The 16,741-nt window shown below is 43.9% G+C and overlaps 1 protein-coding gene across 1 annotated transcript; it reads right to left on the reverse strand.

Moving 5' to 3' along the window:
• Nucleotides 1-749: 749 nt before the first annotated feature.
• Nucleotides 750-977, reverse strand: SPRR4 (small proline rich protein 4). Its single transcript, XM_081486787.1, has one exon. The coding sequence runs from the start codon at nucleotides 975-977 to the stop codon at nucleotides 750-752; it is 228 nt and encodes a 75-aa protein (XP_081342913.1).
• Nucleotides 978-16,741: the final 15,764 nt, after the last annotated feature.

Here is a 16,741-nt window from a genome sequence, read left to right on the forward strand (position 1 = left end):
TCAGAATAACTTCCAATAGGCAAAAACCACATTCATCTAGTAGGCTAGGGGTTTCCAAACTTTTCCACTCTTTGTCCTTTCTTAGATTCAATTGGCTTGCAAGCATTTCCCAGACTCCTGTTAACTAGTCCCGGAATTTCTCTCCCCATCCTTTACCAAAGATGTACCAGCATCTGACATCCCTCATCATTAGTTACTAGAGAGCAGCTATGCCCATGCCCCCTGAGGATGTATTGATAAGAACATGCGTACTCACATACTCACTTCCCCCAATATTACCTCCGCATCACAGACTGGGGCCAGGACACAGGCAATGATATAAAGTGCAGATTTATTAGAGGAAGAAATAGGAGGGAAACTCAGGGATGGGGAATTGGGAAAGGGAATGAGACAGAAGCTATGCATCAGCCTCTGGTGTCCCCATGAGCCCAGATATATTTTTTGCTTTAGGACATGGATGGGGCCATAGCTGTGGCCAAACTGGAAGCTGGAGGGGCTGGGAACTCACTCATGTTCATCTAGGAGAGAGTCAGAGGGGGGAATAGAAGAATACTGGGAGCAAGGGGATGTGTAAGACAAGGGGTTCTGTGGGAAGAAATCCTGACAATGCTTCCTCGGACTCTGAGTAGGAGGAGGTGGGAGAGGAAGGCAAATCCTGGAGCTGAGGATCAGAGGAGAAACAGGAGGAAGAGAAGGCTGCATCTGGTAGCCTGGATGGCAAGCAGGTATATCTCAGTCCATCCTCACTTCTATTTACTCTTGGGGGCTTGCTGGGTTGCAGGACACTTCTGCTGGGCTGGGATGGCTGTGCCCTTGGGTGGACATTGCTTCTTGGCCTGGGGAGCACATGGATCCTTAGTTTTAGGTGCACACGTCTCTTGACATTTGACAGGGGGCGGCTGACAGGGCTGCTTCACCTGCTGCTGTTGGATCATCTGGGGCAGGCACTGCTGCTGCTGCTGCTGCTGGGAAGACATGGCTGCAGAAACAGGTGAGCCTGGAAGAAACACAGGTAGGGACACTATGAGAGCAGCTCCCTCCATTTCTTCTCTCTCTGACTCCTAAAGAGTGTTTTCTCCTCTAGCAAAGGATAAGTAATTAATAGCTCCAAGTTGACTAGTGAGTTGATTCATGCACACTCATTGCAATCTCTCTCTTTCTTTCTCCCTTTGCCTCTGATACTCTGACTTCTAATCTTCCTCCATCTTCCCATGGATGCCTGACCCAATTGAATATATGATGTATTTCTTAGTCTTAACAGGAAATAAAGTGGGGTGCTGAGCTGAGGATGAAAAGATGGTCCAGATATTTTACTAGATCAAGGCATGAGATCTTGGCCGATGGATTGGCAATGCCAACCGTCTACTTTCAGAAGTGGTGATGAGTGTGGGTGAAGGTGGAAAGGCATGAGGAAGAGATCATGAGCAGATTCTGTCTTAGAGGGAAGACAGAATGTCATGGTGCATGAGTGATGGGGCTGGAGTACACCTGTTGTGGAGCTCAGTTCTAATCCTGGCTCTACCCCTGAGTTACCATGGGATGTAAACACAAGTCATTTAATGCAGTTGGGGGATAGTGGTTCTGGCCCTCCACGGAGAACTGGGGAATTGAAGGTCAAATAGATTGCTGGAGGTAAGTGACTATAGGAGGATGTTTTACCAAGAGACACCCTGGTCCAAAGAACCTGCCTGCCAATGCAGGAGACATAAGAGACGTGGGTAAAATCCCTCGGTTGGGAAGATCCCCTGGAGGAGGGCATGGCAAGCCACTCCAGTATTCTTGCCTGGAGAATCCCATGGACAGAAGAGCCTGGTGGCCTATGGTCCACAGGGTCACAAAGAGTCAGACATGACTAAAGCAACTTAGCGTGCAAGCATGCATGCACCCTGGTCCAGAGGAAAGAGCAATGGTCAAGAAGGCACAGGCACAGTTTCTAGATTCAACCTTGACACTCGCTGGCCAGGTTCATCTCTGGGCAATCTGCCTTCTCTGGACCTCCGTGCCTTTGTTTGGGGGCTATTGATCTGGAAGGGCTCTGAGACCTTCCCAACTCTGACACGTGTCTCTGGTTCTCTTTGTAGGCACGTCCCTCATCTTTTAAGCTCATGACTATATAGGATATCATGATAGAGAGGCTTGGTGGCTACAGAGTATAAAATACAATATTTAATAGACCAACTTCTGTAAACCTAAAAGGAAAGTTTGAGAGAGCTTGCTAGTAGGACTGAAAAGGCAGAAGAAAGCTTTGGAGGAGGCTACAAAATGCTGTAGCTCTAAATAGCTCCCCTCAATGACAAAATTCCTCTTACTAGGGAATCAAACTGAGAACTAGCAAATTAGTTGGACCTAGCATTGGTGTGGGAGATTGAATTTCTTAAGTAGCAATTAGCGTGACATTTTCTTAATTGTCACGAGGCTTATGTTACTTCTCTGGTTACCCAAGAACAGGAGATAAGCTTGGCCTAGCGGCTCAAGACAGTTCAAGGAGTAGAAAAGGGCCCAGCAGATCCCAGGAGGAGGACGAATCCCTCACTACTTACCAGAGGCACAAGCCAGACCCTAGCAGATTCCGCTGAGCACAGGTTCACATCAGCTACACCTGGGAACCTTTTAAAGGCCCCCAGCCTGCCCCAGGCACCTGGTGTGGCCTTCATTACCATCTTCCAAAGAATTCCTAACCCACTTCTCCCACTTGCACTTCCTCCAGAGACTTGCTTTACTGGCCTGTTTTAATGAAAACCACCCACTAGATACTCCCGCATTCTGTTTCCTGGCTGCCTGAGCTGACTTCATCCACTAAGGTGTCTACTCAAACTCAAGGACTCAAAGTCTTTTAAAAATAGGACTTATATGAAGCTCTGCTTGTAGACTGAGAGTTATAAGAAATAGGAAGGAAGGAAGAGGCAAAGCAGGAAGGAATATGGGCTGGGGGCACTTCCAACAAAAATAGGAACATAGGACTTTCCTGGCAGTCCAGTGGTTAGGACTCCGGGTTTCCACTGTAAGGGGGGGTGGGTTTGATTCCTGGTGGGGGAAGTTCTTCATGCCATGAGGTACAGCCAAAAAAAGGAACATAACCATTTTTGCTATTGCTGCCAATTTTTGAGCATTCACTGGTGTCCAGCCCTGAGATCACCCTTAATGCCCATTGTTTTATTTTACCTTTATAATCCCTGTAAGATGATGCCATTGTTACTATTTTGCATGTGAGAAAAGTAAGGCTGGCAAAGATCACATAGGAAGTGAAGTGCAGAGATTGAATTTGAACTCCGATCTAGTGGATTCAAAGAATCCAGATCCTTAAGCATTATAAAGGAACACCTGACACAGTGCTTAAGATTTGCCCAATCCAGAAGGGACTGCTTACATGACATTCTATGAGGCTTCCTTTTGATCACACGTAGAACATGGTGGTGCTGTCCCCCACCTACCCACCAGGAGTCAGGCTGCTTTGGGTATTAGTGGTGGTGAAAGAGAGTGGGAAAAAAATTGGCTTCTGGGTAGAGTTTCCAGATAAAATATAGGGCCATTAGCTATATTTGAATTTCAGATAAGCAGAATTTTTCAATACTAATAAGTCCCAAGTATTGCAGGAAACATACTACAAAATTTGTTGTTTATCTGAAATTTAAATGTAACTGGGCAGACTGTATTTTTATTTGCTTAATCTGGCAACTTTACTCAAGAACTAATTCAGATGGGAGAAAGTTGCCCTGGTCCCCACCCCAGCCCCCCTACTTAGCCTCCTGGGATAGGAAAACCTTCCTAGGAGGGGGTGGGTCCAGTTTTGGACCACTGCCCCAAACCTCAGGATCCTGCTGACTAGAGGCCATTGATGAAGTAATTTCTGCAGTATTAGAGCAAAGCATATCCCTTGCCTTATTTAAGCAACGTGACAATTCTGTGAGTTGTACAAATCTGATTTTATAGTTTAAAAATGTAGCTCCAAAGAAGTTCACTGACTTGCTCAACAGAAAAAGCCAGTAGGCATGGAGCTGGGCGGGGGCCCTGGCCCAGGGCTCATTTCCACTACATCACAGAGGCTGGTGTCCCTGCCATAGACAAGTGACTGTCACTGGGTGGAGACCATGACTAATAACTTTTCTGAGCTTCCTGTAGTCTATAAACCAAACATTGGTCATTTTGAGGGGTCAGCCTCACTTCACAGGTAATCCTTTCCATATTTCCCATGCAAGCCAGGTTTCCTCCTCCACCTCTTCTCTTGCCTAACAACTTTAAGAATGTAGCACCCTGAGTTCCAGATTCCAGGTGCTGCCTTCCATCTTCAGGATGAGCACCTTCTCCACCTACAGCCCTCTCTTCCCTGCCCCGACTCTATGAGTTCAGTTCAGTTCACTTCAGTCACTCAGTTGTGTCCGACTCTTTGTAACTCTATGGACTGCCAAACTTCCCTGTTCACACCAACTCCTGGAGCTTGCTCAAACTCATGTCCATCGATCAGTGAGGCCATCCAACCTTCTAAACCTCTGTCATCCCCTTCTCCTCCTGCCTTCAATCTTTCCCAGCATCAGGGTTTTTTCCAGTGAGTCAGTTCTTTGCATCACGTAGCCAAAGTATTGAAATTTCAGCTTCAGCATCAATCCCTCCAACAGATATTCAGGACTGATTTCCTTTAGGATTGACTGATTTGATCTCCTTGCCATCCAAGACTCTCAAGAGTCTTTTCCAACACCACAGTTCAAAAGCAACAATTCTTTGGTGCTCAGTTTTCTTCATAGTCCAACTCTCACGTCCATGCATGACTACTGGAAAAACCATAGCTTTGACTAGATAGGTCTTTGTCAGCAAAGTAATATCTCTGCTTTTTAATATACTGTCTAGTTTGGTCATAGCTTTTCTTCCAAGGAGCAAGCGTTTTTTAATTTCATGGCTGCAGCCACCATCTGCAGTGATTTTGGAACCCAAGAAAATAAAGTCTCTCACTGTTTCCATTGTTTTTCCATCTATTTTCCATGAAGTGATGGGACCAGATGCCATGATCTTCGTTTTTTGAAAGTTGAATTTTAAGCTAGGTTTTCCACTCTCCTCTTTCACTTTCATCAAGAGGTTCTTTATTTCCTCTTCACTTTCTGCCATAAGGGTGGTGTCATCTGCATATCTGAGGTTATTGATATTTCTCCCAGCAATCTTGATTCCAGCTTGTGCTTCATCCAGCCTGGCATTTTGCATAATGTGCTCTACATATAAGTTAAATAAGCAGGGTGACAATTTAGAGCCTTCATATACTTCTTTCCCAATTTGGAACCAGTCTGCTGTTTCATGTCCAGCTCTGACTGTTGCTTCTTGAACTGCATACAGATATCTCAGGAGGCAGGTACGGTGGTTTGGTATTCCCATCTCTTTAAGAATCTTCCACAGTTTGTTTTGATCTTCACAGTCAAAGGCTTTGGGATAATCAATAAAGCAGAAATAGATGTTTTTCTGAATTCTCTTGCTTTTTTCGATGATCCAGTGGATGTTGTCAATTTCATCTCTGGTTCCTCTGCCTTACATCTGGAAATTCACAGTTTACATACTGTTGAAGCCTGGCTTGGGGAAGTTTTAGCATTACTTTGCTAGTGCATGAGATGAGCGCAATTGTGCAATAGTTTGAACATTCTTTGTCATTGCCTTTCTTTGGGGTTGGAATGAAAACTGACCTTTTCCAGTCCTGTGGCCACTGCTGAGTTTTCCAAATTTGCTGGCATATTGAGTGCAGCACTTTCACAGTATTATGTTTTAGGATTTGAAATAGCTCAAGTGGAATTCCATCACCTTCACTAGCTTTGTTCATAGTGATGCTTCCTAAGGCCCACTTGACTTCGCATTCCATACTGTCTGGCCCTAAGTGAGTGATCACACCACTGTAGTTATCTGGTTAATGAAGATCTTTACTGTATAGTTCTTCTGTGTATTCTTGTCACCTGTTCTTAATATCTTCTGCTTCTGTTAGGTCCATGCCATTTCTGGCCTTTATTGTGCTCATCTTCACATGAAATAGTCCCTTGGTATCTCCAATTTTCTTGAAGAGATCTCTAGTCTTTCCCATTCTACTGTTTTCCTCTATTTCTTTGCATTGATCACTGAGGAAGGCTTTCTTGTCTCTCCTTGCTATTCTTTGGAACTCTGCATTCAGATGGATATATCTTTCCTTTTCTCCTTTGCCTTTCACTTCTCTTCTTTTTTCAGCTATTTGTAAGGCCTCCTCAGATAACCATTTTGCCTTTTTGGATTTCTTTCTCTTGGGGATGGTCTTGATCACTGCCTCCTGTACAATGTCACAAACCTCCGTCCATAGTTCTTCAGGCACTCTGTCTATCAGATCTAATCCCTTGAATCTATTTGTCACTTCTACTGTATAATCGTAAGAGATTTGATTTAGGTCATGCCTGAATGGTCTAGTGGTTTTCCCTAATTTTTCAATTTAAGTCTGAATTTGGCAATAAGGAGTTCATGATCTGAGCCACAGTCAGCTCCCGGTCTTGCTTTTGCTGACTGTATAGAGCTTCTCCATCTTCAGCTGCAAAGAATATAATCAATCTGATTTTGGTATGGCCATCTGGCAATGTCCATGTGTAGAGTCTTCTCTTGTGTTGTTGGAAGAAGGTGTTTGCTATGACCAGTGTGTTCTCTTGGCAAAACTCTGTTAGCATTGCCCTGCTTCATTTTGTACTCCAAGGTCAAATGTGCCTTGTTTAAGTAGTTCAAGAACTTCTTGTTCTACTAGTTCATAGTGATGCAAATTCTCCAAAGGGAGGCATGTGGCAGGATGGATTGGTGTAGACACATATCAAGGTGTTCCCTCGCATCTGGCACCTAGAAGGCATCAGTCTATGTGTGCTGCTCAGGAAGGGGTGGGTTTTCCACCCTTCATGTCCCGCCACCCACACAGCCTCTTTCGGACAAATGTTACTTCCTATTTTCCTCAGTCTGCTCATTGACCTCTTACTTTGTCTATCAACAACTCCTGCTTACTTTGGAGAACTCTATCTAATGATGGACTCTGACTTATAACACAATTATAATTATATCATCTCAGAGGATGATACTCTGGGGATGGCGTTTATAGAGAACATGGCTGGACTTGAGGTGGCTGTGTCCTCCAGGTCATAAATCTCCAAGAGTCATTCAGGCTCATACACATCTCACATGTTAAACTTGTCAAAATTTTGGCATTCAACTTCCATCTTGGCCACATTATCCTTATTTCACAGAAGGAGAATTTGAGACTTGTAATGAGGACATGCTTGACCCAAGGTCACACAGAGTTAATGTCAAAGCCAGGGTTGGATCACAGGTCTCCTGACTTCACAGTAATTTACAGTCAGCTGAAGTGCCTGCATCCCTGGGCTGATATCTAGCAGGTGCTATGTTAATAACAGAATTAGGAAGCTGATTCTGGTGGTCCCCATCGTGGCACCAGATTCCTATCCTCTTTCCTCCCTGGTTGACGGGTGCTCTCTTTCCCATCAAGCCTGTCCACCCTTCTTCCTCTAAAACAGGGTTCCCCAACCATTGGGATGTAATGCCTATTGATCTGAGATGGGGCTGATGTAACAATAGAAACAAAGCACACAAAAAATGTGCTTAAATCTTCCCAAAACCATCTCCCCTGCCCCAGTCTGTGTGAAAATTGTCTTCCACAAAACTGGTCCCTGGTACCAAAATGGTTGGGGACTACTGCTCTAAGAAGCCCTAACTGATCCCTCTTCTCTGCACTACCAGACACAAGTGCATATTTTTGTTCATTAAACCTTATAAAGCACCTCTATATACAGTTTTCACAAGACTTTATGAAGAAAGCTAACTTTACTTCTAATTTTATAGATGAAAAAATTATGGCTCTGATGGTGGCTAGATCTGGAACCCAGAAAGGAAGGCCCACCTCAGTCTCTTAGATCAGTAATGACTCATTTCCAGGCACCCCAAATGGCTGGGAGAATGAACTGTTCTTTCAAAGGAGGAGTGGAGACTTCCTAGCACCCCCTCAAATCACCTCATGTAAACACCTCCTCCAGCTGAGGTGGGTCCTGAGAAGCTATGTGGAATGATGACTCTATAGCGCCCACTCCCACCCACTCTGCTCCAGCATGGCCATGAGACTGTTGCCTGGTCTATCGCTCATGAGTCCTACATCTTCTCTGTCATCCTCAAAGCACCATGTTGCGCTGAAATCAGGAAGCCAGGCTTTGCATCTTGCCTCTCTAGGGAGCAGACACCTGAGAGCAGGTGTGTACCCATGACTGCATTAGAAAGGGGAGGGCACAGGTAAGACTCATTTCTGAAGGTGAGTCAAAGCTTGAGAAACCCCAGCCCCACCCTGCAGCCAAACAATGCGGTGACCGGGCAGCAGAGGTCTGACACTGGGAGGGGACCTTCTCAGAGACCATGCTAATCATCTAACTCTCTATCTAGACACATCTTTATGAGGGCACTTTTGCCTCTGGATTTGGGGGGAAAAGAAGATTTGTTGATGTTTCTATCTGGAGACACACGGAACATACTTGTCATGTTATTTCCAGGAATGAAACAAAGAAAACCAAAAAGGGGAATTCTCAGTTACTAGTAGAGAGGACAGTGGAGGTTTGGAGCTGCCATCATTCCTTTATTTTAGCTGTTTATCCTGTAAAATGCAAACTTAAAACTGAGAAAATTGCATCTTATTTTAAAAATCATAATCATGTGATATTTGCATTAGCTTAATTTCTGCATGATACTTAACCAGCAGTCATGGCTTAGAACATTTCAGTTTCGGGTTTATCTCCACTAATTACTTAATAATCTACCAACAAACACTTTAGAAGATGCTACTTAAAGAGACCTTGTGACCTTTTTTTACTGTGGGAAATCCATTTGCAACATGAATCATTTCATCCTCTAATTTATCTGTTTGCAAATGAGATGCTCAGATCCTAATATTAGATACTTTGTATCAGAGTATTCAAAGAAGGCCCATGGAGAGAGGAGAGTAAGAGGATGAGTTTCCAAAAATGTGTGATTAGTTTATCTCTTTCCTTCATCCCTTATCCCTATATGATATTTCTAGAAGATCCTCCATGGTCCTGGGAGTTATATAAAGGGGAAATAAAGTCCTGGACCTGGTGAGAGGTTAGTTCCAATGGAACACCCATGGACTCACCTGTGGAAGTTGAAGCTGGCTGTGGAGACAGAGGGGGTGAGTGGGCAAAGCATCCATCTCTGAGAAGAGAGCCAAGGTCAGTCTCTTGGAAGTCGAGTGGTGCTGAAATACCACTTGGATGTAGCACAGTATCCTTAGAGACATAGGGAAGGAGCCAGGGCAGTTAAGAAATAATTCTACTGATACTTGCCCCTCACTGCATTTGAGATGCTGAGCACATTCCTTAACTTGTCTGGGCCTCAACATTTTTGTTCTCCAATATGAGGTGATTGGCTAAAATTTCCTCTGTGCTGTGCTGTGGTCAGTGGTATCTGACTCTGCCACCCCATAGACTATAGCCTTCCAGGTTCCTCTGCCCATGGGATTTTCCAGGCAAGAATACTGGAGTGGGGCACCATTTCCTCCTCCAAGGGATCTTCCCAACCCATGGATCAAACTTGTGTCTCCTGCCTTGACAGGTGGATTCTTTAACACTAGAGCCACCTGGAAAGCCCCAAAGAGTGCCTCTAAAGTCCCATTAAGGGCTGAGATTCTATAAACATGCATTAGGTCTGGGAAGGCAAACCATGTTTCATTCCTTTGAAATCAATAGTGAATTGAGAGGACTGAGGTTGAGTTTCAGCTTGATTTGAAAGCATGCACATATTGACTAGAGATGTCTGCCATGAGAGGCAGAAGTGGCCATGTGTGCAGGCAGTCACATCCCTGGCTTAGCCTGGTAAAGCAGGGAGTGGTATACAGTACTAGGACTTATGAGTGAGGATAACTGAAGCATTTGAAGAAGGAGAGAAGATATGAGCTGTTTAAAAATCCTGCACAAGCTGACACCACCTAGAATCCCCATCTGAGCTCCCACCTTTCCTTAACACAGCTGTTAAAAGGACTGCTGTTTCCAAAACTTTCCTCAAGCCATTTGAACTGTGATACCCCTCTACTGTCAAACATCCCAGCAAAATTCAAGGTAATCTCTAAGAACCATTCAAAATGTTGCTAAAATTGAGCAGGACCTTGCTGGGCCCTCACAGGTACAAAAGCCCTTTCGTACCTTTCTGTACAGAAAAAGACTTTAGTCTGCTAGGGGCCTCTCCTGAGTCACCAATGACTGGCTCAAGAATTAATGATTGAAAGGATGTAGACATGTAGTGAAAAAAAATAGCAGTTGGGGCAGGAGAACTGGTTACAATTTACACAGTAAATCAGTCATATAGCAGTCACAGGATGTTTATTTCCACCCTGAAGTACATAGATAACAGTGTCTGAGACATACTCCTGACTTGTTTTGCAGGTACAGTAACTGCTACTGGATGGAAAAACTAACTACTTGATGACCAGACTATAGTCAGGACATCAGCTGCTCCATCTTAAGCTGTACTGAATCTGTGATTTTCATGATTCCAGGAACTGGCCTCAAGAAAATGAAAATAAATTGACACTGGAGTTGAAGATTAACTGTTCTTAAAACAACCAAGATGACACCGACCAGCCTGGTTTCAACATGATTATGGGAGCCAGCTGTACTGTTCTGCACGTAGCCCTCAGTGGCACATCCTTGAAGCTTTCCTTTATTTTTACTTAATTAATTACTATTTTATGCCCCAATAATTTATTAATATGTTAATATATTGGTATATATTCTTGAAGAAGAAGCCAGGTTTGTCTTTCAAGTATTTCCTTTATTTCCTTTATTAACATATTTTGCATAGACTGCTTCAAGCTCTTTGGGTCATCAACCAAAATTTCAAAATCTTTTGGAAGGGTCCAGTATGATTTATTTCCTTAAAAATATACTCTATCTGTTGACAGCAGTGCCTCCAAAATATCAAAATAAGGAAATTTAATATACAAACATTTCACATCAGTTCAGTTCAGTTCAGTCGCTCACTCATGTCTGATTCTTTTCGACCCCATGGACTGCAGCATGCCAGGCCTCCCTATCCATCACCAACTCCCAGAGTTTACTCAAACTCATGTCCATTGAGTCGGTAATGCCATCCAACCATCTCATCCTCTGTTGTCCGTTTCTCCTCCTGTCTTCAATCTTTCACAGTATCAGGGTCTTTTCAAATGAGTCAGCTCTTTGTATCAGGTGGCCAAAGTATTGGAGTTTCAGCTTCAACATCAGTCCTTCCAATGAATATTCAGGACTGATTTCCTTTAGGATGGACTGGTTGGATCTCCCTGCAGTCCAAGGGACTCTCAAGAGTCTTCTCCAGCACCACAGTTCAAAAGCATCAATTCTTCATCACTCAGCTTTCTTTATAGTCCAGCTCTCGCATCCATACATGACTACTGGAAAAACCATAGCCTTGACTAGACAGACCTTTGTTGGCAAAGTAATGTCTCTGCTTTTTAATATGCTGTCTTTCTAATATGCTATCTTTCACATAGAAGTGCCATTATAAACAGAGTCGAATCATCTTCCTATGGATAACAAAAATGACTGATGGAGAATCTGAATGTCTGGACATTGCAACCCTCTATTTCTCCTAATGCTAGTATTGAGCTAATTCCGTTCTTTTAATTCATTTAAATGAAAGCTATTTAAATGACTGCTTCCTAGATCCTGCTCACTCATTTCCTCTGTAGTCACTAGCAATTTGGCTTCTCTTTCTACCAGTCTGCCAACCCACAGAGAAACTTTAGGAGCATTCTTTTGAAAGCTTTTGCCCTCTGGCCAGCAAATGCGAGATCCTTTTTAGGATGCTAACCCACCATCTTCCCAGGTTGTTGGCTTTCTGAATAAAGCATCTTTCTTTTCCTCCAATCCCTGTCTCTTGAACACTGACTTTTGAGCATCAAGTGGGCAACTTGAGTTTGGTTTCCTCCCCAGTTGGTAACATTACTTTCTCCATGACCTCTGTACTTATTCTCTCCCTGAAGAAGTGTTTTCCTCTTCTGCTCAACCCCCATAACTTTTTATTTATAACTATTTGGAGCACTTTTCGTCTAATGTTTTTACTTGGTATACATGTAAATTATAAAATATATGTTATTTATCTCAGCATCAATTTAAATTCCTTGATAGTAGGAGCAGTTTCACCCTCATCATATATTCCTGTGTTTGTCATCTACCCCCATACTAGCCAAACACATATTATATCCACTTCAGAAATGGAAACAAATAAATGCATAAATGAAAAGATGAATGATATTTAAATGAATGAATTGTAGTGAATGGTGAACACAAGGTTACTTTGGCTTAACAGTCAGAACCAGGTGCCAAGGTATATTTTGGACTAAACGATCTATCCAGTTCAGAGATACTTGCCTCTCTCTAAATAGCTCTCCTTGTTTATCCTAACCACATGGTGAGCATGCTCAGTCATGTCTGACTCTTTATGATCCCATGGACTGTAGCCCTCCAAGTTCCTCTGTCCAGGGGATTCTCCCGGCAAGAATCCTGGAGTGGGTTGCCATTTCCCACTCCAGGGGAATCTTCTCAACCTAAGGATCAAATCTGCATTTCTTCCAGCTCCTGTATTGGAAGGTGGTTTCTTTACCACTGCGCCACCTGGGAAGCCCATTTCAACCACACACATTGTCTTTCTATTCCCTCAAACTTGAAGCTTGATGCTGAAATCATCCATTACCTGTAAGAGGCCCAGAAGCCTGGATGTGTGTGTTTTTGTGTGCATGTGTGTGCGTGTGTGCATGCACGTGCACGCACACGCATGGTAAATGAGGTGCTTCTTTACACCCAAACAGTGAGCTTCCTAAGGGGAGGAGAGATGTTCAGGAGAGACTCAGTGAGTGAACTAAAAGATGGAGGGAGTGAGTAAGCAAATGTATAAATAAGAAATGAGCCGACAAACTAGCTGACTGACTGGCTAGTTCACTGAATATCTGACTGACTGTTGAGTGGTTGACAAACTGATTTACTGACTGGCTGACTAGTTGGCCAACTAGCTGATGACTAATTTTCAAAAGCAGATCTTTGTATAGTATAGCAAAGGAAGTTTTCTTGGGAACATGGGACAAATGGCACAAAAGAGGATCCTTTGTATGGGAGCCCCTGAGGAGTGTATACTATGAACTGAAAAACCATTTCCTAGTTTTCTTTCTTTTTCTTAGGAGTTCTCTGTGATTTTCATTCCCTGTCAACTGAGGTCAGTGGATGTGACTTCAAGGGAAGACCAGCCAGAGGCAGTCATGGTCAGACAGTGGCTCTCTTCCTGTAAGAAGGTATTTGGGACCAGAGGACATTTGCTCACTGGGGAGCCTGATTGTTCCCTGGGTCTTGGCATCTCGGGGTGCGGTTCTGGGGCTCAGATCATCTCTCAGGTCAGGGAAAGGGCCTCTGTGATGGTGGCCAAGATAGGGAACCAAATCAAACAGACAAATTAGTGGACAGCACAAGCTGGGCCAGTTTGTCCAGTTGATACCCTGCTCTCTGACCACAGAGACCTTCCTTGGGAAAGTGATGTACAGACAGCAAGCAAGGGCTGCCAGACTCGGCTTCAGACAGTGCCTGGTGATGACTGAAGCCCCCAGGGTGGACCAGGGCTCACAGTGCTATGTGGTGACCGACCCTGCATCTACTCAGCTGACTGACAGACAGTTACAGTACCCTGCCACAGCCATCGCTTCTGACCTGGATGAGAAAGAAGGGGCCGGACAATAACCTGGATACAGGTAGCTTATATCCATAGTAACCAAGCCACTCCATGCCCAAACCCTTCAGTGATTCCCCAAAGGCCTCGGGAAAAAGTCCCTGGTTGCTGACAGAGGTGAAAAGGCCTTTTTCTACTCTTGTCCCTTGCTGGGAGGCTTCTAGTCTCCTCTCTCCCCAGTCATCCCACCTGCCTTTTTCTCTATGCACAAATACTCTACTGTTTCAACCATAAGCCATGATAACTATTTTTTAAATTTTATTTTATTTTTTAATTCAATTTTTGTTTTGTACTGGAGTGTAGTTGAATGACAATGTATTAGTTTTCAGGTGCACAGCTGAGTGATTCAGTTATACATATGCATATTGTTGTAGTTTAGTCACCCTGTGGTACCCAATTCTTTGCGACCCCATGGACTGCAGCCGACAGGCTCCTCTGTCCATGGATTTTCCAGGCAAGAATATTGAAGTGAGTTGCCATTCATTCGTTTTCAGATTCTTTTCCCATAGAGGTTATTACAGAACATAATGACTATCTACAGGTTTTTTTTTAAAAAAACAAAGAATAGTCTCTCTTGATGAACAGATAAGGGACTTGCGGTACATATACATGTACCTACTTGCAGGACAGCAAAGGAGGCACAGACATTTTGGAGAAAGTTTGGGAAGGAGAGAGTGGGATGATATGAGAGAATAGCACTGAAATATATACACTGCCATATGTAAAACAGATAACGTGGAAATTCGATGTATGATGCAGGAAACCCAAAGTCAGTGCTCTGTGACAACCTAGAGGAGTGGAATGGGGAGGGAAGCGGGAATGGGGTTCAAGAGGGAGGGGACATATGTATACCAAATGCCAATTCATGCTGATGTAAGGTAAAAATCATCACAATATTGTAAAGTAATAAGTAATTATCCTCTAATTTACAAATAAAATTATATATATAATTTATATATTATATATAAACATAAATTAAATATATATATATATAAGAAAATATAAATATATATAAAGAAAAGCGACTTGGTAGCTCAGATGGTAAAGAATCTGCCTGCAATGCAGGAGATGAAGGTTCAATCCCTGGGTTGGGAAGATCCCCTGGAGAAGGAAATGGCAACCCACTCCAGTGTTCTTGCCTTGAGAATCCCACGGACAGAGGAGCCTGGCGGGCTACAACTGCCATGGGGTTGCAAAGAGTTGGACATGACTTAATGACTAAGACTATATAAAGTCTTATATATTCTATCTTTTTCACTCTCCTTTTTCCAGCAAGCCACTCCCTCTGCCTGGAGTGCCTGTCCTTAACTTGTGCCTGACTGATCTCAGAACTTCAGCAACTAATTTATTTCTTCCCTGAATAGCCCCCACCAATCTGTGTTACCCAAGCAACATTTGGTATCTGTGTTTGTTCTGGAAACTCTTGTTCTGGTGCTGATTCTCTTTTGGAACAGTCTCCTCTGCTCCATCCCTTTGTAAACTGTGAGCTCCTGGAGGGCAGAAACAACACTGCCTACTCTCCTTTGACTCCTATAGAATGCCTTGTCCATAATAGATATACAACAAATATACGTTCATACAAACCAAATATGTAGTCCATCTGAAGCACACGTGAATCCAGCCTCTCCCAGTGTGTGGCTGTGAGAGTCTCTTGCCTCCTCTGCCTGACACAGGCAAGCCCAAATTCCTCCCCATCATTCGGTCTCCCCCTGCCTGGTATTTTTCATGCTTCTACATGTGGCCTATGTCAAGCATGCCTTCTTCGAGCTTCGTGTTCAGCCTGTGGCTTTTATTCCTTGCTGGATAGTGAGCCTGTGAAGAGCAGGTACCTATCTTTTTCAGACTCAGTTCCTCCCCCTATTCAGGGCCTTGGCAGACTTTCGCACGCTAGAGAACTTAATAAAGACTGGCTAGGTTTACCGAAGACAATACTCAAGTTCAAAAGACAACAATGAGATCAATAATTCCAAAGGGCAAAGATCTGAGAATCTCTTTACACGGGTGAGGTAGACTGCACTATGCTCATAAGTGTTTTGTTGCCGAAGCCCATCTGCCCCAGGGGGTATCCTTGCCTGCCTTGCTGATGATGGCAGCCCCAGCCATGTGACTTGGCCACTTATAAGACTGTAAACCTTAAGAGCCATGTTCAGTATGCCCTCTTTCCTCTCTGCCATGAAGACTGACCTTGGTCCTGATTGAAGCTGCACTGTAAGCCTGCATCCTTAAGTCAAGTTAATGTGTAGCAGGGCTGCAGGTGACCCTTGGTAGACATGTAAGGTGAGCAAGCAATAAACCTTTGTTGTGTTAAGGCACTGAATGTGGGGCTCATTTGTTACTGCAGCATAACTTAGCCTATCCTGACCGATATACAGGGACGTGCAAGAATGAACTTCTCTCAAGGAGAATGTAGTCCTGGTTCAGCTTGACTCTGTCCAAAGGGAAAGTATGTTTTTAAGTCCAGTACATGCTGAGTAGTAGCCAGGACAGTGACTCAGGTATGTGTGTATGTGCCATGTGTGGGGTGTGTGTAGATGTATGTGACAAGTGTGAATAGGTGACTGTATGCAGAGATGGGGTGCAGAAGGGAGGGGAGGGGGAATAGAAGAGCAAGCCTGGGCTTACACAGCACAGGGAAATGACCATCTGCTTGTGGGCAACTTTTGCCTACAAATGACTTTCTGTCTGTGGTTGGGAAGCTAAATAAAACTGTTTCCTCACAGGATTTTGTGCCAAACCACATCGTACATCTTACACTGAACTGAACTAAGGACAGAGCGCCACCTGCTGGAGATTCCAAGCCAGTGCAGCTACTTTCATTTTCAGCCGAGTTTCTCTTTCAGTCATGTCCAACTCTTTGCGACACAATGGACTGTAGCATGCCAGGCTTCCCTGTCCATCACCAATTCCCTGGGCTTGCTCAAACTCATGTCCATCAAGTCAAGGATACCACCAAACATCTCAGCCTTTCATGTCCCCTTCCGCTGCTTTTGTC

Source organism: Giraffa tippelskirchi, chromosome 5 (assembly GCF_054371585.1).
Source record: "Giraffa tippelskirchi isolate mGirTip1 chromosome 5, T2T-mGirTip1v1.2.pri, whole genome shotgun sequence".
Taxonomy (NCBI): Eukaryota; Metazoa; Chordata; class Mammalia; order Artiodactyla; family Giraffidae; genus Giraffa; species Giraffa tippelskirchi.